The following is a 20035-nucleotide window of genomic DNA, read 5'->3' as shown; positions in this document are numbered from 1 at the left end:
GTTCTCCTGTAGCATTTTGCAGGAAAACCAATAGACAGATTTCACAAATTAGATTATCGACACTCATTAGTATATAATTCGACATCTAGAACTATGTAGTTGTCCAAGTCTGCCCGACCGAACCATTTTACGAAATCGCCTCCCTTTTAACTCATTTATAGATGATAAGATCTCCACTTTATTGCTCTGTACGCATCTACTTATCTTAGCATACTCGCATGCTATCGCTAGCTGAAGAACTCTTCGTCGTGTAACATAATGGTTAACTCTTCCTGTAACTCGGTGATGGATTACGCACTTGTTTGGTTCTGCAATAAACATTTTCATTCAACGATCAATAAATAGTTAGAGCAGTGGTTCTTAACCTGGGGGTAATTGACCAATTTCTGAGGGGTAATTCACATTGAGGTTTTTATATACTTATAAAACTGCCTGAAGTATTTTCAAACGTAAATATGAATGTAGACTAATATATATTTTGGCGAGCTTGTATGTATTTCGTTACATTTAACACACCATGCCTGCTGTGATATCATAGTAACCAATAGTGATTATGAATAACAGGGCCGAATGTAGTTTAGTATAGTGCTAGGTAGGCTACCTAAGTCCAATTTATTTTGCAGTAGTGCGGATCATATTATGTTGCGCATGCTGGCAAATTGAAAGACAACAAGAGGCGTCTAAATTGAGCTTTACACATATATTGCAGAAACAATATCGCAGAAATATAGTTTTTAGTATTGAAGTAGTATTTTATGTATCTATCAAAACCAAACAATTTACGATCGACAATTACATGATATGTTGTCTATTACTCCCCCCCCCCTTGTCTAGGTTTGACCACTGGATAACACGAAAACAGCATCAGCCTCCCCATTGACTTGATATTTTAACAGATATTTCAGTGTACATTATGACGTCATATTCATACGGTCTTACAATTATTTAAGTGTTAGCTGTAATTTGTTATTTTTTAAAAGGGGTTATTGCATCCCGTCATTTTCTTCTTGGGGGTAACGACATGACAAAGGTTAAGAATCACTGAGTTAGAGAATATAAGGAGTTACGTCGAAGTGATGCTATTACCGTATCGCAAGAGTATCACATCATGTAAATCAATTACACCATGTGAATATATAACATGTTATAAAATATATTATATCATGTAGGCCTACATTAATTTAAAACAAACATGTTAAACTCTTTTTAATACATGTTTAGATTGTGTTTTTCTAACCATGACGTCACAAAACTTTAATTTTCACGTCACGGTGGATTGACATTGATAGTTGAAAATACAGGGTAAATATGACCCCTTTATCGAAAAGGCTTCCGACCACTGAACCGAACCGAAAAATTTCTTCAACCAGGTCTACATTGCAATGCAGAATTTTTACTGTCGGCAGCCATCTTCATCAGAACATCCATTCCGTACCAATTATCTACATCTAAGTAAACTGTAACTGTTGAACCGACGACGATTTAGAGGCTACCAACCATTCCATATCGTGGACGTCGACGATATGCAAATCGTCCGTATGCTCATACTACATGTGTTTTAAAGTATTCCCGCAAATAAGGCATAATTACGCAACTTTTGGACAATCCGAGCAATCTTACGATAGATTCAATTCATTGATATAATTTTTATTTACCGTTCCGGATCATTTCAGTTTAAGAATACTGCTAGATGGGGTCATTATGTTCGTAGATATCCCACACAAGGGTTCCCAGTATTATTGCTTGATCTTTTTGATCCGATATACTTCGTAATGTACAGTGTGCAGTGCGTCTTGTGAGGGCGTTTCCAGGCGCTAAGTATTCGCAGAGTCAAGCATCATATGCATCTCATATCGAATATTTTAAAGCTAGGACTAGCATATGTCCTCTTTTAGGGTGATTTGTCCTCTTTTCTCAAGACAAGTTAATGGTCTCTCCGACGTCGCCGAAATGTCTTCTTTTATAGCATTTCGAGTTAGTCGCTTGTACTTTCAACGAGACTTTTAAGCACGATGTATATGTTCAGAAATGACTGCAACCAGCATATTAGTTGGATAAACCTTTAGCATCTTGACGGTTATATATAATTTCAACGATACATCGTATAAACAATTTCACGGTCTCGTTCGAAATCAGTGTTTCCCAACCTTTTTCAACTGATCGCTCCCTTGCCAAGCTCGACACAAGTAATTTCTGAACAGGAAAAGATGACATGTAATCGGGAATTTTTTTACGGCTAACTGTGATCGCTGGTGAATCGACTAAAAATGGCCATTTTACCGACCTAATACCGAAAGATCCATCTCCACGTGTAATCGTTAGCAGTTGACCTTTTATTCAGGTAACTCTCCGAATCCTGAATATCCCGTTTTAGTGTGCATTTCGTACGCTTTCTCCCCCAATCGCCCCTTCGTTATTTTCGTCCTCTTGCTTTTCAAAATTGGCGCTGGATACGTTGGGAGCCTCTGGTCTAAATGACCATTACTACTGACAAAACGTAGGGGGAAACGCCAAATATTCATGGGCTGAATCTATAGAATAAATTTGATGTTGTTTTCGTGCCTGTATTTGTAACTTTTTCTTGCAACTACAGAAGAAATTTAAAACATCGTCAAGCTCAAACGAAACAATTCACCTTTGTTTTATTAGACGACAATACCCCCCTATTTTGAGGTTTTGAAAATATGGTAGACATATTAAAGCTAAGAACACCTTCTAAAGAGAATGTATGTATCAAGATTTAGCGGCTATAGTTTTCTAAAATACTGGAAAAGTCAATGGAATTGTGCATCTGTCATCGAATATTTTAAAGCTGACGGCACCTCTAAAAATAAAGCATGCATCCATTTATACATGAGTATTGCGCGAACCACGTAAGACCACATACAATTATCGATAATCGTTCGTTTACTGTTATCGCACACTTGGTTACACTCTGCAATAGTCCGGAACTATCCAATGTTGCTTACAGTAGCCCTAAATCACAATTGTTTGACTATCTTCTGCAGAACTGCAAGAAGAACGAATAATTTCTACGCTAGCGCGACACCGACAGCGAATGAATGATAGGGAAGGGTTTTGCGGATAATGTGGAGTTTACATCTGGATATTGCGAATGCAAAATATTCAGGGATACCAAATGTCAATACAATATTTCTGCTGTCTCAGATATATAGATACCAGTTCGCTTGCTTTTCGTAAGGATTTGAGTCGGGGAATTTATACAAAAGTTACGCCAATCTAGGCTATTGTATAATATAGATAAATTCATCAGATGCTGACTATATTCCCAATTACTTTTGGTATTTTGCCTCTGATGAATACTATATAGATTAAATTTGATTATACCACTCCTTGTTAATATTTTCGAATTTGTTGAACGTGATAATGCTGCGTTTGTCAATCAGAGCGACTGTACTTTTCCTTGCAATAGTAGCATACGCTAATGCGACAGGTGAGAAGCGTCTTCATTTTGGATAAATCGTACTCACTGAAAGGTGATAGTGTACAGGCTTTGACAAGTAGAGAATTTACACCTATCCTAAATCAGATTAGAATCAGAATTATAGCTACACAGTTAATATCAATTCAGATTAGAATTACAATTGCTGAATTCGCAAAAACATGGAAATTGAATTAAAGTCCACATTAGAAAGACATAGCCTACCACAATAACCCATTGCAGTTCATATTAAATTAGAGTTTATTCCCATAAGCACGAGAAAGGAAAACGTCTGTACAGCGAGCCTGGCTCGTTTCGCACTATACAGTTCTGCTGTAGCATTTTCAGGAAACCGGAAAATAGATCAGTAATAAAATTAGAGAATAGGACCATTTCACAAGTTGTAGTTTCGAATTACATTACTGGCATTTCTACGTTCACAGGTTTCAGAGGTTTCTAAATAGTTATGGTCGCTACAACAACTTTCGATTCGAAAATGTTACGCGACCCCACCGCTTAATTTGGCGTGCTGTTTATTGAAAAACAATCAACACCTTCTCCCAAACACGCTCACGGCCTTTGTGTGACGCTGGAGACTATGTGTTCACAGCTCATAGTAATATCAGCTATGAGCTTGTCAACCTGCGTCCTGAGATTAGGAAACCCATTGAAGACGATGGCAACGTTTATAGGTCTTTTTAAACGATTTCTATGTATATCCAATCATGGCATGGTCAAGTACTTCTCCCGACACTTCACACATAGTAATGACCAGACTCTAACCTTAAGTAATAGTATGTGACTCTTTAAAATGACGCTTTGGCTTATCTGATGGATTGTTTACCGAGCTCGCATTCCTCAGATTTCGTTTTTCTTCGGTTTTGAAAAATGAACTAAAATATCCATTAATTGGCATTCTTACACTAGTCACTGGTAAATAATTTTCGTCCCCGCGACCCCAGAGAATAGAAACGCGAATTATCTACTTATCCACCTGTGATTGTGTATACTGAGCATATTAGTGAATGCAGACTAATTTGTGTTTCGTTTAATACTGTAAGGTTGGTCAAAGTGCAGCAAATCGTGCGGGGGTGGAACACAGAAGAATATATTATGCCACAAGGGTGGACACTGCGTTTCTCGTAGGAAATGCAATACTGTCCCATGCGCAAGTAAGAGTAACAACAAAATAAGTGAAAACTGTATTGTGGGTTACACGTGAGTAGAGAGGTTATATTTTGTCCGTAATATAGGCTTACAGAGGTATTTAGATTCAGTGATTATATTATTGTCAATTTCACGAAACAAAATTGTCAAGAAAAACAGATTATAACGAATATTTTCAGCAAATCAGTGTGACTTCTATAATACAGTACTATAGTATACTGTACAACAGCGATTTTCAACCGCTTTCAATTTAACAAAACTACTCTTCAGGCGACTTTTCAGGTGCCTCTTTTCAAGAGTTATCGTCACACTAACTTTTTCAATTCGGGGCTCACCGATAATTACGGTTAGCATACGTTGACATTTTTGAAAGTGTTCTCGGAGGACGCCAAAATGTTTTCTTTCGTGAGAACTTGTCCTCTTTTATGAAACTTGTGGTTGAATGTATGTTAAAATTTAACTGAGATATTGTAAATCAGTACCGAAGGACCGTTCCGGCGGGTATCTCGGGAGTTGAGCCCGAAGGTTGACCTTTTTTATAGTCAACCAACTACGAACTCCCAATAAATTTACCAATGTTCCTGATTTTACTTCGGTGTTGAAAGTTTGGAAATTTTTAAAAAGTGTCCTCTTTTAAGATTCCCAAAATATGGTTACTCTACTTTAATACAAATTTCGGTATGCGACCCACAATGAGAAATGACCATACAAATGAGGTCGCAATCGGAGTTGGACAACTACATCAGCTTCTCCGAATTAGTTTAGAATTAGAATTATAGAAACATATTTTTTAAATTAGACTCAGAATTTGTTTTATATCGACACATTTTTTCCAAATTAAATTTGAATTAGAATTGCTAGAACTTGAAAATTGAATCAAGTCAGAGCTCATTCTCATAAACACGACAACGACAAATGTTTTTACAGCAAGCTTGGTTCATTTCGCAAAATTCAGTATTCCTGTAGCATTTTCAGGAACAGCAGAAATTAAAGTAGAATTAACATTTTAGTACAGACACTTTTGACAAATTAGATTAGAAATAGATCACCGGCAGTTCGCTCTAATTAGTCTAATTAGACAAGTGGTATTATTTAGTTGTCCGTAATTCAACGCAAAATGCGCCGCGTGAGTAACGAGCGACTAACGAGTACAATGACCCACAGTTCGGAATACGACTATATATCAAGTATACAAGAGTTAATACACCAGATGATTACAAACGTGAAAGCAAGTATTCAATCAGTAATTGGCCTTTTGCGTCGATCACAAACTAGTTGTGTTCAATAATATAGAACACTGGTGCGTGAACATGCGACCTGTGATCAACAAGTGCGTTAATTTAAAGGAAAAATAACCAATGAAGACTGAAAATCAATGTGACGTCAGCCGTATGAGTCGGTTCCGTGTACTGTCTTGACCACCCGCGAACCCCTGAGATTGACTCGGCGAACTCCAGCGCAGGATAACTGACTTATACGATGTTCCATCGATCTCAAAACCTTTCTAGAATGGGGGAAATGGCAGACGTGTACCCAATCCTGCGGAGGTGGGCATCGAGTAAAAGTCGAAAAGTGTGCGTCCATGAATATAGATAAATGCCCGAAGACTTACGGACAGTGTAACACTCATGAATGCGATCCTGGTAAGTGAAAATAGATGTACTCATTACATTTCCACTACAGGTAGAGGACACAACCGTCCTCGTGGAGATATATCCCAGGGCTGTATATGGTTCTGGTTACGCTTACCGCCTTATTGGGTTTTCAGCAGAGTCGGATCAATTGTAATATGTAATTGAGCTGAATGCAATATTTACATTTTTTCATGTAATTGAAATTGAAGCATTTCTATTTTGTGTAATTGTAATTGTAATTTGATAAAAGTTTTGCTCAATTGAAACTTCAATTACATTTCTATGGAAACCAACATAAAATAATCACTCAATCAATCATTTATTCGTCACACCAGTGAAAATCCGGTACGAACCAGGATGACGACGAGGGGCCGCAACGCCTTAAAGGCCTTAGTACACAGTCGCCGCATGTAATAATTAGCCTATTTGCGTCGGTTTATGCGTGCCGCGTTATAACTAGATAATTCAGCCACGCTAAACTGTTTCATACTTCAGTAGCAACAGAAAACTTTTAGAATTACAATATAAGCTAAACCATAAGTGGTTTTAAAACTGGGGGCATGCACCCTTGTGTGGCGTGAAATAATCTGAAGGGGGTGCGAAGCTCCGGTGAACTGAAATTTTTTCCGCGCTTGGCGCGATTCACTTCAATTTCATAGGTATTGCTCTGTGTATAGTCCCAATTTCATATTGGAGAATTCTCTCATCAACAATCATAACCTTCCATACCATCAAACTATCAGTAAGGATCGCTAACATTCTGGTTTCATTGTGTGATATGATGATAAGGGGGGGGGGGCACGAAATATTTCACTGTTATAAAGGGGGGCGTGTCTAAAATTGTTAGAGAGCCAGTGGGCTATACTAAATCTTCATATTTCAAAATGGATGAACAGCAAATAAACTCTTCTTGAACCTGTGCTGAACCATTTCCTACACCACTGTCAGGGTTTTATTTTTTAATCTCTGACCAGTACCGAGGCTTGCTGCAACAATTGCAAAAATAAATTCAAGTTTCCAACCGAGGCTTCATCAAACTTGATCGCGCATTTGTTAAGATGTGATCCCAATCTTACCTCCAATCTTGGCCAAATTTACTGAGGCCAGAAATTTTCGCACCCTAATGTTAATAAAATGCAATCTAGCAGATTCCGAGCAAGTGAAAATGTAAACACGAACCAAAATGTTGTAATTCGTAGGTATCAGGAGGTTCTTTACTTTTGCATTTATTTACATTTTGCACATCTTATCGGTATCATCCTTATCGCTGACGCCTTACCAATTACATTTCATTATCCTCACTCAGCTCTGAGTAGCCTAATCGTTTGATTGCATTTCATTTGATTGTCCTGTAGCCTATTCGCTGTTAGTCGCTCAAACTTTTGGTTGTTACCAGTCGCTTGAAACATTTTTCTGTGTTTGTACATTAGGAATAGTTCGAATACGTTCCAGTTTCTTCAAAATTAAAGTACGTAACATGAATGAAACATGAATACTAAACAGCTTGAGATTGTGGCTAATTACGTCGCTAAGGTTGTCAAAGAACACGTCTCTACCGAATCAATTACATGTTTAACAGTAATTGTAATTGTAATCGTAATTGGGTACCCGTTTAACAGTAATTGTAATTGTAATTTGATATTTTTTAGCATTGAGTAATTGTAATTGTATTTGAACTGACTTATTGTATTGATCCAACTCAGGTTTTCAGCACATCAGGGAGATATCTCCATAACGATTGGTGTGTTTCGCTCATTTTCACCCATTGGAAGGTTGTGAAATTACAGTCGCCGTCGTCACTCCGGTAAAAATATAAGTAACACTGTAAATTTCCAATCAAGTAGAATTAGACGTAGCGATTTACAAGTAAGTAAACACGTAAGTGTTCTAAGCCCAGTTTTGCCTAAAAAACTGAATACTGTCAATTAGAAGTAACGGTAGCGTAAAGCCGTAGTCACTTGAGGAAGTAGTACGAGTAGGCTAAATCTACTTGTAGTAATTCGAAAAGCACTTCGTTACTGACCACCAGAGTTGTTTAAAAAAAACTTTTTTCTTCCGGATTCACTGATTAAATGGTAAGATTGCCTAAAAAACGCTGCACACCTAATTTTGCCCGATTCCAACCGGTAGATGTGAACGCACAGGAGTTTGAAACTTTTGAATTTGAATTTTTCTTCAAATATTACTGTCAACCCCGTAAAATTGTTAAACTGTCTACAAAATCGATGCAAACAAGTTCGACGCAATTCCAACCCGAAGAAGCGAAGTTATTTGAGTTTTTCATTATTTATTCTGGGATTACCAACCGTCCAGGCTATCTTTGCGAATCCGAAATGTTCAACTGCGATAACTTCGTTTCTACCGGTTTGGAGTGGACGAAAATTGCTAAGAATCGTTCTTTTACACAACCTAACAATTTCACGGTGTTGCCAATAAAGTTTGAAGAAAAATTCAAAATTCAAATTCAAATTCAAAATTTTCAAACTTTAGTGCGTTCACATCAACCAAATTTGGTGTGCAGCGTTTTTGAGGCCCCCTAGCAATTTAATCAGTGAATCCCCGGAATCCGGGGGAAACGTTTTGTCATGGGTGCTATTCAATGAATTCACCAAAAATAACAATCCACTTTTATTTTTTATTGTCCAGTTGGTCAGTGCCCGCCTCGGTACCAATATCGCTACAAGGACACGTCGTCTTGTTGCAAGATTTCTACTGAAATCTGTGGAAGAGCTTCGTACCGTTCTGGAAGAATCATCGGAGGAGAGATAGCTGTTCAGGGGCAATGGCCGTGGGCGGTATGTTATAGTAGTGATTATTAAGGTAAACAGATATGGCGTACATTCATGGGTGGAAAATTGGTGTATTTATCAGTGTTCCGCCGTAGCGAAGAGTGTAAATCACCAGTGTAATTGCTGTTGCTTGAGGTATTCATGGTGTTTGTTGACTACTCTATGGTCATTTACACCATAGGCTTATTTTCTTCACTGTTATTCCGTAGCTGCCGACTTCTAGCACGGCTCACTTCTAGGCATTTTATAAGACACCGCTCACGCAGATGAGATGGCAAGAAGGAGCCGAGATAAACCCTCAACATTTAGGTAGGAATTCTGGAGTCGGTCTCAGTTGGACTCGAACCCGCTGGTATTGTAGCCGCGGATTATACCACTACGCTATCTCGCCACCAGTGTACTTAGTTGTGATTTCACATCCATGCGATGGTAGATAATGAGTCAGATACAACAATCCTTACACACACACACACACACACACACATATATATATATATCCCAGGGATACAGGTGATTCTGTTTAAGCACTCTTAGGGAAAGAGTGTGTTCGCACCCAAAAGGTGATACACGATAATAGAACCTGACTCATAATTATATCGAGGTAATAAATCCTACATTCTTAGCGAAAAGTCAGAACCAGAATCTAGCTCACACTCTTATCGCTGTATAAATCTAGTGCAACATTTTAATCCATATTATGCGTACAAATAGGAGCGTGGAAAGGTATGTACGACGGACGTAGGCCACTAGGATTTATGTGTTAATTGTCATGTGTTATTAGTTCGCGCCAATATTCTAAAACTAGTATTGCGAGGTCGAGACCTCTGTTCTGCTGGATTATTCGGGTTTTTTTTTATCCCGGCGACGTCAAAGTTGCTGATATCATTGTTGATACATAAAGCTCCTTTTGAAATCTTGACTATAGCCGCTGACGATTACCACTGGCGAGTATCAACAGGTCGTATTCCGGTTTATTGCAATACGAATATATTATTCACAGAAGCAATCTGTAACGAAGTACTCCTACTTTTCGAAGTAATCTGTTTTGCCTACTTGAACTACTTAGTCAAGTACTCAAGAATTAACTCAAGTAATTTTGGTCGTGGTAATTAAATATGCCTCAGAGTATATTTTCGCCCCATATCGTTCCCATTGGGTATATTCGCCCATTGTTTCTCAAGCCACTGCTCTAAACACACATTTCAGGCAGCGTTAGTCCAATACCGCTTTTTACCATTTTGCGGAGGAAGCCTCATCCAAAAACGCTGGGTGATTACTGCGGCACAATGTATAGCGAAGTAAGTTCTATCAGCATGCGATTATCATTTTAAAATGAGACTTGGAGATTTGATACAATGTTATTCGAAGCGATATGCACAATGAGTTCTCATCTTCATTATTCTTACCATGAGTCCTGTTTTAGGAGGATTTATCCTCTCTTTTCATGTAAAGTGAATGGTCCCCCGGGACGACCAGAAGTTTTATTTTTTCGCATTTCGAGTCAATTGCTTATATACTTTCAACAAGGCATTGTATTTATGTCCAAAAAATTACTGCACCCATGAAACATGCCGAATTGCTGGTTTAAAAAGGGTTTCCAACAAATTAGCCTACAAGACCTTCTTGATTGTTATTACAAGCATCGTTCGACGTTCTCTGTAACATCTGGGAATTTTACGTGCGAGGATCTGTCGGAAATTTTCTAGCGAAAGTTCGAACCTAGCGAACCTATTGGTCGGATCAGTTTCGATGACATTTCGCGTAAACAATTAATGATCTCGTTTCAAATGATCTTTCCTTATTGGCAAAAGTTAAGAGAACGGCAAAGTATTCATGTGCTGAATCTGAAAAATAAATTTGTTTTACTGTCTGTTTTTATAACTTTGACTTTGCTCTATTTTTGTAACTTTTGCCTGCAACCACCAAGGAAATGTAAAACATCATCAAATATTACCATTCATTTGTGAATAATGTAAATAGTATATTAAGCGGCGGGGCCCTATTTGAAATAAAGAGCCCTTATTCAGTTCAATAACCAAACCCTTCTCAGTCATAATACTACTTCAGCGTGTCCCTATTCTCTCGATCTTATACCGGTCAAGTTATAGTCAAGTTTCAGTGAATTCAGTAGCATACCGTGCAAACACCGCTAAGGATGTACGATTCTCTTGAAATATTGTGCAGAAGATTGCTTCATCGTAATTGCCAACTTTCATTTCTCCAATAGCCATATGCCGCCGTCAAAAGATGTATGTGTGTTAGTGCGGAGCGTCATCGACAAATTCTGTTTCGACTCCGATCCTGTTTTCCAATTCTCTGGTCCGGCTCCAGCCATATCAGGAATAGTGCTGATCCGGCTCCGATCCGGCTCCAGCCAAAAATGAAACAAATCCCACCGGATATCCAACCCGGCTCCGGTCCATGCTCTGCACTTATGTGTGTGTGTATAGCTCACGAGCTGTAGGTACCGGAACCCTGATGTGTAAGATCTAATGCCGTAGCTTGAATTTGGAAACCGTTGGTCCAACTCCCATATCGCGTCAAAACCATAAATTTAATTGCAGCGATGAGCAAATCCTCTTGAATCTAAATCTATTCCTGATTTGAGCTCAAAATCTGGAATTCAGTTCTTGACATGAACAAATGCGTCGCATGAACATTCATAATTATTTGATTCATCAGTCGTAATCCAGTTTCGCGACATTTTTGGATCCAAATCCTTTATGATCCACGGCCTCATTCACATGTACTGTGTACTGTACATGTATAATTCTTACAACATCAGCATTATACATGTAAACGAATACGCGCTTCTTATTTATAGCCCTCGTGCCGGCGCGTCTGTCCTGCTAGGATCCGTCACAATCCTGAAGCCGGTCGCCGGACACCAATTCATTGAGATTGACGAATACCTCACGCACTCGGAATACGTCTTTCCGCATAATGACATTGGCCTTATAAAAGTAAGATAGAAACGTATCGATATCATTGACAACTAGGGCTGGGCACAATAATTTGAGTACTCGAGTCTGAATCGAGTATTAGTTTTATTGATTCGAGTCGAGTATAGTAAAAGACAATTTTTTCGAGTACTGAAATTATACGCTCCTCGCAACTGAAATATAATTTACTAACGAGATTTATGATTTTGATGCTATTTTCCACTGAGGAAGCCTTGAAACCTTGATTGGTCGTGTCGCGGCATACGGGACACTGTATACAAAGCTATACGATCGTTACTGTAAATAACACAGTTCCGAAGTCATGATCATCCCTGAACATTGTCAAGGAGTGCAATGAAATCGGTATGGTTAATAAAATACCAAAGTCTATTTGATGTGACGGATAACAGGCATTATATTCTTTGCGGTGACATTAAAGATACATATTTGAACTTTGATATCGTACATTCTGTTGTCACGTCATAATGTGTGATACTCGAATACTCGACTCGAAGCGTAATACGTGATTCAGAATCGAATCACTCAGGTACTGGATTTTGCCCAGCCCTATTGACAACTGGATGTATTTTACGTGGCTGTCTTGTTGTTTCTATTTCACTCCGGTGGTTTGTTGTTGATCTCATATACCGTACACTGCCACCCACTAGGGCTGCATTTTAAACAAATAATGTTTTAAAACATGTTTTTCACAGTGTTATAAAATGCCTTCAAAAAATAAAATTGTGTTTTTCAAGCGTTGAGTAATTATGCCATAATTGTGTAAATACGCTCGAAAAAACACATGGCATGAGCCTGCAGACAATTTACACCCAATATAATCGACGTATACGATATGGAGTGGTTGGAACTCTCGAAATCGTCGTCGGTTCAACAGTTATTACACGAAAACATAGATCATTGGTACGGAATGGGTATTCTGTTGATGATGAGCGCCGACCGGAAATATATAACGATATAGTCGTGATTAAAGATATTTTTCGTTCGATTATGACGGGGGTCGGCAGCCTTTACCGTCGACGGAGTCATCTTACCCCATATTTTTGATGTTCAATGTCTATATACTGTGACGTCAAATTAAAGACTCGTGTGATAAAATATAAACTAAAAAACAATCAAGGCATGTTTACATGGACCATGTTTTAGACATGTTTGTTTCAAATTGAAATTTGTTTTAAAAGCAACCCTAACTGCGACTGATGCCTGATATTGATTTATTTTCTGAATATTTCCTAGTGTACCTTTATTTTAGTTGAAGACGGATGCAGTTTATACAGAATTTGTCAAACCCGTATGCCTTCCAAGCGGGGAAGTTGTTCCAGTCGATGCAACCTGCAGGACCATTGGTTGGGGAAGAGGTCAAACCATATGATTTGTTAATATGATAACTTTATTTATTTATTAATGTGAAGCTATCGTTACGTGTAATTACGAAGTTCTCTACCCAAAATTGCTTTTTTTTTTTAATGTTATGTAGCCTATATAGCTAAAGTTGATTACACACGCGAATTAGTATAGGGCTTGTTACAATGAGGCGAATGGTAATTTTCAGCCGTATTTATTTCATTACGCTATTTCTTTGTTTGTTTGAGGTATTCATGGTGTTTGTCCACTACTATGGTCATTTACACCAGGCCGATATTGTTCATTATTTTCCGTAACTGCCGACTTATAGCGCGGCCCACCTCTAGGCTTTTTGTAAGACACCGCTTACGCGGATGAGGTGGCGAGTAGGAGCCTATGTAAACCTCCAATACTCAGGTATCGGAATTCTGAAGTCGACCTCGGTCGGACTCGAACCCGGTCCGACTCGAACCCGCACCCATTGCTGTTACAGCCGTGGATTATGCCACTGCGCTATTTCGCCACACGTTTATTACGCTATGTGACAATACTGTGAATTGATATGGCGACTTCAAAGATATGTCATTCCGCTAACTTGCGTTGCTTGTGAGGATGGTGCGAACCCCTGAAAGTTTCTGGTTCGTGTGAACGCGCGAACGCGTGCACGGACCTCTGACGTCACAAGAAGTCATATTGCTAATTCCAACCCCACATTTCCGTAAAGTAATATAATAATACGGTACACGATAACTGACGATGACTGAGGCTACATTATGCCGCAATACTTGTGGTCATGCTGACCTTTTTAAACATCACAAATTGTATCAACTGCAACAAGCTAGTGCTATGATAATTCCATAAAGTTAATTCGGTTGGCAATTTCATTCATGTCAATAATTGATTGGATGAATAAGCACGATTCGCTGACTACCAACATGTATAGTGTACTATGTTCTTGATGTTGTGTGATGGGGGACCAAGCTCACAGCAGACAGTCACTAAATATTCTCAAACAGAAAGCTGAATATTTCGAGAAAACTTTTTAAAATATAGCAGATAAGGTGATATCAAGGTACATGCTTGTTTAGTAATCAATTCATTTTCATGCTGCCAGCGCCATGCAGAGTGTCGTCCGAAGTTGAAATGCAAAGAATTTCAACCAACGATGTTATAATGACGTATAAAATCGTAATATGTGAAAAAGGGACGAAATGCGCAACTTACCAAGGTTCGTTTGTGAATGTGAACTTCCAAATTTCGGAGATCCACTCAGAGAAATCCAACGAGAACCTAACGTTCACGCCATCTCTTTGCTTGCACTGTACAACCTCATGTTTGGCAGGCTTTGATATGACAAATCGATTTTTATGGCCTTCCGCAATGAAAAATGGTGTCAAAACTATCACGATAAGTTTTCGTTTAGTGGCAGGGAGCGTGTAATGCAAGGGCGGCCAACCCGTGACCCGCGGGAAAGTTTTGAGTGACCCGCGAGGTAATTTTCGAAATTAGTTTGGGGTTGTCATACGTCCGGAATTTCCCGGACATGTCCGGAATTTCACTGTTCAAACTTCCGTCCGGGAGGAATTTCTAAAATATGCCAAAATATCCGGAATTTTGAAGGCTTGGCGTATAGGCTCATAATATATTCGTGAATCAACATAATAACATTATTTTTGGGAATATAAATGCTACATGATAATTTTCTTCGCGCTGCGCGCGATTTACTATCACATTTATTGTTTTCAATATAGGGACTGCCACCCTCGCAAAAACTGCAACAAAATATAAATAAAAACAACCTTCATTTACTGAAATAAGCCTAATTGTAATCGCAATTATAGCAGAACGGTATATTCCTAGTTATGGTTAAGGTCGTTTAAATGCTTTATTCAAAGATAGTGGTTCCAAACGTGGGGTTCGATTGCATTTATTCTGCGGTTCGCGAAGACGTTGAACGTAATCAGCTTCCAAAATAGTCCGTGAGTACGTCTGCGCAAAGGCGCCGTCTTCTATTACTAACCAACTCATCAAATTTTTATCTGGGCCACGGAACATTTTCAAATTGGGTTGGATTCGCGATCATAAAAGGTTAGAAAACACTGGATTGGGGGTGTTTATAAAGCTTCGTGGTGCGCACCGGCATTGAGCTGATCAACAATCTTATCGGTGTTACATGATCATGACGTAGCGATGTACAATTACGCTCCCTGTATTTTCCAAGTTATTATCCTCCACAAGCTCTAGCGCCAACTCTGATCATGTGGGCCAAGAGAGGATCAAACTATAGAGTAATATGTAAGAACCAATATTATTGACAGAAGTCATTAAAAATATTTAACGACCAGATGCATATAGCAAGCCCGCATCCAGAAATTGCATCGATTACCCTAAGGTGGGCTCAAAATTATTGTTTATTTGGGCGGGAAGGGGCTGAAAAATTGTGGTTTCGGTTCCGGTTAAACAACACACAGACACATACTCCTGAACCTGGTTCGTGACCATCTCTGGTCTGTAAGCAAAGCTTTGCTAGTGTGACGTCATATTGACGGATAATGTGCTCATAACTCATTTTGAAATTCACTAGTGGGCGCTAAAGAGTAGCCGGAATTTGGGTCGCAGAAATATGTAACCCTAAATTAGTTATAATATCAAAAAATAAATTAGCCAGGTGGTTTATTGTGAACTTGCAAGGCCAACCAAAAATTTGATCAGCCTGACCGCGAAATATGGGATGTTGATGACTAAATAATCAGTTCCGACGCATTGCCGTGGCCAGGGCCAGCCACAATTTCCGTAGATCTTCGTATATGACCATGAAGTATAATATTTCGTGGCAGATTTATTTGACTTGATGTTTGTCTTAGCTCTTCGCGCGATTTATAGCCACTCGATTACTTGCTTTTAGTATATGTACCCCTTCTGAAAATTCAAAATACGCCCAATCTACAGAATTGAGTCTAGCTATATTCCCAATTATGAGAGAACGTGTCGTCCAACATGCGACTTCTCGTCTACACTAGCAGAAAGATCGTCGGCAATGAACACTTGGCGCAAAATGATAGACGCATGGTCGCCAAATCTTCGATATTGAAATGTCCAGGCCCCGAATAATCCATTCCTTGCCAAATGAGCTCAGCGGTATACCGAGGCGACCCGCAATATATTCGCCATTCACTATCTTTGAAAAATTCTCGCGCTCCGCGTGGCCACGACATTCTTGTGCACTGGATTTTAATGACATAATTGTTATCGACTTTGATGCGTTGTAATATACGTCTTGTTTTCACCGTTACCCGGCTCGCTCTTATTGGACGACTACTAAAAGGTCATCAATTTTCAAGTGGCCCGCGCAATAGTTTGTAAACCTAAGGTGGCCCTTTGGCCGAAAAGGTTGGCCACCCCTGATCTAATATCATTATTCGAAAATATCATCTCTCATTGCTTAATCGTGCTCGAATCGTCATCCTCAGTCGTAAGTTCGACTACACTTTACCCACTAACATTCCAAAGCATGTTGCGTATACATCATTTCATAATGGACGCTAAATCTACTATCATGAACCTTTCAGCCAGTAGATACTCAAGATCAAATGAGCTCAACGAAGCCAGAGTGAAAGTGTTCCCCCTCGATACCTGTATACGTGGAATGCACAGCGTTAACATCTACAATTATGACAACATCGATGCAAGTCATATATGCGCAGGATCACTCGCCGCCGACCCTGCTATGTGTGATGTGAGTATGCGGTATAACTGTGAACATCTTAAATTTAGAAAAGGTCGGATTTTAACGTTATTCAACCGGTGACGATGCGCGACGTTTTGTACAGTCGAATCCCTCTCCATACTTACAAACAAACGCATCTGCCGTGCATACACTTTAACATCGTATATACGGCTTTTTCGGATACCTAATCCTGTTTTTACATACACCCATTCCAACGTGTCGAGATGGGTAAAATTCACCAATACTTACGGAGTTATATTATAGATTAACAACCTACATACAGATTTAGATACGCAACTCAACATCGTTACGCTTGATCAAGCAGTTTTTATTTACTGCTGTGCAATCTGAAAGCAACATAATTGGTGATGCTGTACCTGGCGACCATAAGGCCAAAGGTTAATATAAATGGTCTTAATCGTATGCTATTCTTACGTGAATGCCGAAAATGAAAATGAAAATCTAGTCAGGGCAATGGAATCAACTCGACATATTCCTCAAAGTCGTTGTTCCAATAAAGGGAGCGCCGTAACACGATGACGAGAATGATGGCCAATTTCGTCGAGCGATTGTTCCAAACAATACAAATTTTAAGACTTTGACGGTTATTTCGGGTTGATTCCATTGCCTTGACTAGATTTTAGTTTATATTTTCGGAATCAGCGTGCAACCAGCTTTCAAATAATACCAATTATATTAACTTTCAGCCGTGGGGTCCTCAGCTATAGCATTACCAATTATGCTGCTTTGAGATTGCTCAGCAGTAAGTAACACTGCTTCCCCGAATTAAGCGCGGTACTTTACGTGTTATTCCGTTCCTGACCATTTTGACCGAATACGGCGGTTGTCCTGGTTATCCGGTGTCATAATTAAGAGGAGTCGACTGTATTTACCCATATATTAACTGTGAAATAACGATTTGCGTTTGATATTAACAGGGGGACAGTGGCAGTGCGTTAATCTGCCAGCGATGTTCGTCATGCGGATGGTACCTTGCTGGAATCGCGAGTGGGAACTCCGGTCGGTGTGCGGTTGCCAATGTACCCGATGTATTTACAAATGTCTACTATTTCGAAAATATGATCCGAAGGATGACACGATCGCTTCGCATGAGCCGATATACCTGCTAAGTGGCCGGAAAGGACATAGTGCTATACTCCTCACGATATTATAGAGGAGTGTCAAATTTGTACTTGCGTGCAAACAAGTTGCTTGTCGTGAAATTCAATAGCGATCATCTTTCTGAACGCTACATTTCGCATTTTTGCAAACCGTATAATAACAATAACAGTTTCCGCTCAGGTACATCGAATTCACACCAGCTCGATACATTGCGAAATAGTTGTATGCGTGAACGCAGGCAGATGCCTCTGGCAGTAAGATGTGATGGGTCTATGAGTTCGTAGCTCTGAGCTCGTGTATCGCCTGTTATTTAGTTGCATACCTCCAGAGAAACCTTCCAGGTTTATTTTCTCAGATATTACGAGCAGAAACTCACGTTATCAACATATTCGTACTTCGAAGCAGAGTTAGACAATTAGAAAATTGTTACCTTTTGCAAATTAGATTAAAACTAAAATTATATCTACCCTGTTCCCTTCCAAATTAGATTTAGTCAATTCGCAAAAACTTGAAAATTGAATGAAAAAATGCCGAATTCGAAAGAAATCCGACAAAAAGCGAATCAGATTTCATTCTCATAAGCATGAGAATGGCAAATGTCTGTAAACAAATCTTGGACTGTTTCGGGCTTTTAGTTGTCCTCTGGCATTTTCAGCAAAACCATAAATTTGATTCAAATTACGGGTAGAGCATAGCAACGTTTCATAAATTATATTGGAATTAGATTAACAGCATTTCGTTTTGATTAGACAGCCGGAATTGTCTAGTCGTCCAAGTCTGCTCTAAGACATCATAGTGAGGTACGGTGGTCCTTATTGGGCTGGGCGAAATGGAGTACCTGATTGATTTGACTCTGATAGCGTATAACTAGTCGAGTCGAGTATTCTAGCACCGCTCATCATGACGCCATGATAGTAAGAATGACTCGCAAAGTTTAAATATGTAACTTCTTTTTTCGCGGCAGAGAATGCAATGCCAGTTACGCTACAGTGCATGTGATCAGGCTTTCTATATGTCATTGAGCTTCTATAACAATGCTGCGGGTAGTGTTGCATTTAAAACAAACGGTGTTTTCAAACGCTTTTTTAAAAAGAGTTGTATAATTATGCCATAATTGTTTAAATACTTTACAAATAAATGTGGTATGCCCTATACTACGGACGGTTTTCACCCAATATAGTCGTCGCATACGATATGGAATGGCTGGAACCCTCGAAATCGTCGTCGTTTCAACAGCTGTAGTAAGTAGATATCGAGAATTGGTACGGAATGGGTGTTCTGATGATGATGACCGCCGATCGTGAAAATACTGCGTAACGACGTAGTCCTAGTGGTCTGTTTATGACAGTGGCCGAAAGCCAGTATCGTCCAAGGAGCCATATTTACCCTATATATCCAATTGGCAATACACTATGACGTTACAATTGAATATTCGTGACGTCATGTCTAAAATAAAAAATCAGTTTTAAACACGGGCCTTGTTTTAAACATGTTTGTTTTCGATGGATTTTTGCGACCGTAGCTGCGGGTCTCGTGCCAAAATACGGAGCTGTGTGTTAGATGTTTTTGCTTTTTTTTCTTACACTGCTAGACTCAACTTGCCAAAATCAATACTCAATTCGAGAACTAGAATGATTTCGCCTACTCTTAGTCATTTTTAAGGCGATTTTTTTAACCTAAAAACGAAGAATTTGACCTAAAAATCAAATTTTTGACATTTTTTTACCTTAAAAAACTTAACTTTTACAAAATTTTGCACTCGCATATATAAATTAGGTGTTTTCGCACATGATGTTAGAATTGCACTACTTATCTTCATTTCTGGTGGGAACTGTCTGTCCTTACGAAGA

The 20035-nt window shown here is 39.1% G+C and overlaps 1 protein-coding gene across 2 annotated transcripts; it reads left to right on the top strand.

The window, feature by feature from the left end:
* The first annotated feature begins 3065 nt into the window (after window positions 1–3065).
* LOC145452906 (chymotrypsin-like protease CTRL-1) lies at window positions 3066–18683 on the top strand. 2 transcript variants are annotated; one of them, XM_080331039.1, is made up of 9 exons: window positions 3075–3454; window positions 4504–4614; window positions 6118–6252; window positions 8890–9038; window positions 10239–10330; window positions 11857–11995; window positions 13245–13350; window positions 16906–17072; window positions 18002–18672. In XM_080331039.1, exons 1-9 carry the CDS (start codon window positions 3388–3390, stop codon window positions 18191–18193), a joined length of 1158 nt encoding a protein of 385 aa, XP_080187165.1. In that variant the 5' UTR covers window positions 3075–3387; the 3' UTR covers window positions 18194–18672. The 2 variants fall into 2 exon arrangements, with proteins under 2 accessions (XP_080187166.1, XP_080187165.1); XM_080331040.1 differs by lacking the exon at window positions 4504–4614 and having other exon boundaries at window positions 3066–3454; window positions 18002–18683.
* The last annotated feature ends 1352 nt before the right edge of the window (window positions 18684–20035 follow it).

Source organism: Botryllus schlosseri, chromosome 12 (assembly GCF_051294905.1).
Source record: "Botryllus schlosseri isolate E-star chromosome 12, Bs_hap1, whole genome shotgun sequence".
NCBI classification, from domain to species: Eukaryota; Metazoa; Chordata; class Ascidiacea; order Stolidobranchia; family Styelidae; genus Botryllus; species Botryllus schlosseri.
The sequence above is the reverse complement of the archived record's forward strand: the minus strand, read 5'-3'. Positions and strand labels throughout refer to the sequence as shown.

Bases quoted from the DNA above. Each gene is read 5' to 3' on its own strand.
- LOC145452906 (XM_080331039.1), top strand. From the start codon at position 3,388: ATGCTGCGTTTGTCAATCAGAGCGACTGTACTTTTCCTTGCAATAGTA. The intron at 6,253-8,889 runs GTAAGTGAAAAT...TTTATTGTCCAG, and splicing joins CACTCATGAATGCGATCCTG to TTGGTCAGTGCCCGCCTCGG. The intron at 11,996-13,244 runs GTAAGATAGAAA...CCTTTATTTTAG, and splicing joins ATGACATTGGCCTTATAAAA to TTGAAGACGGATGCAGTTTA.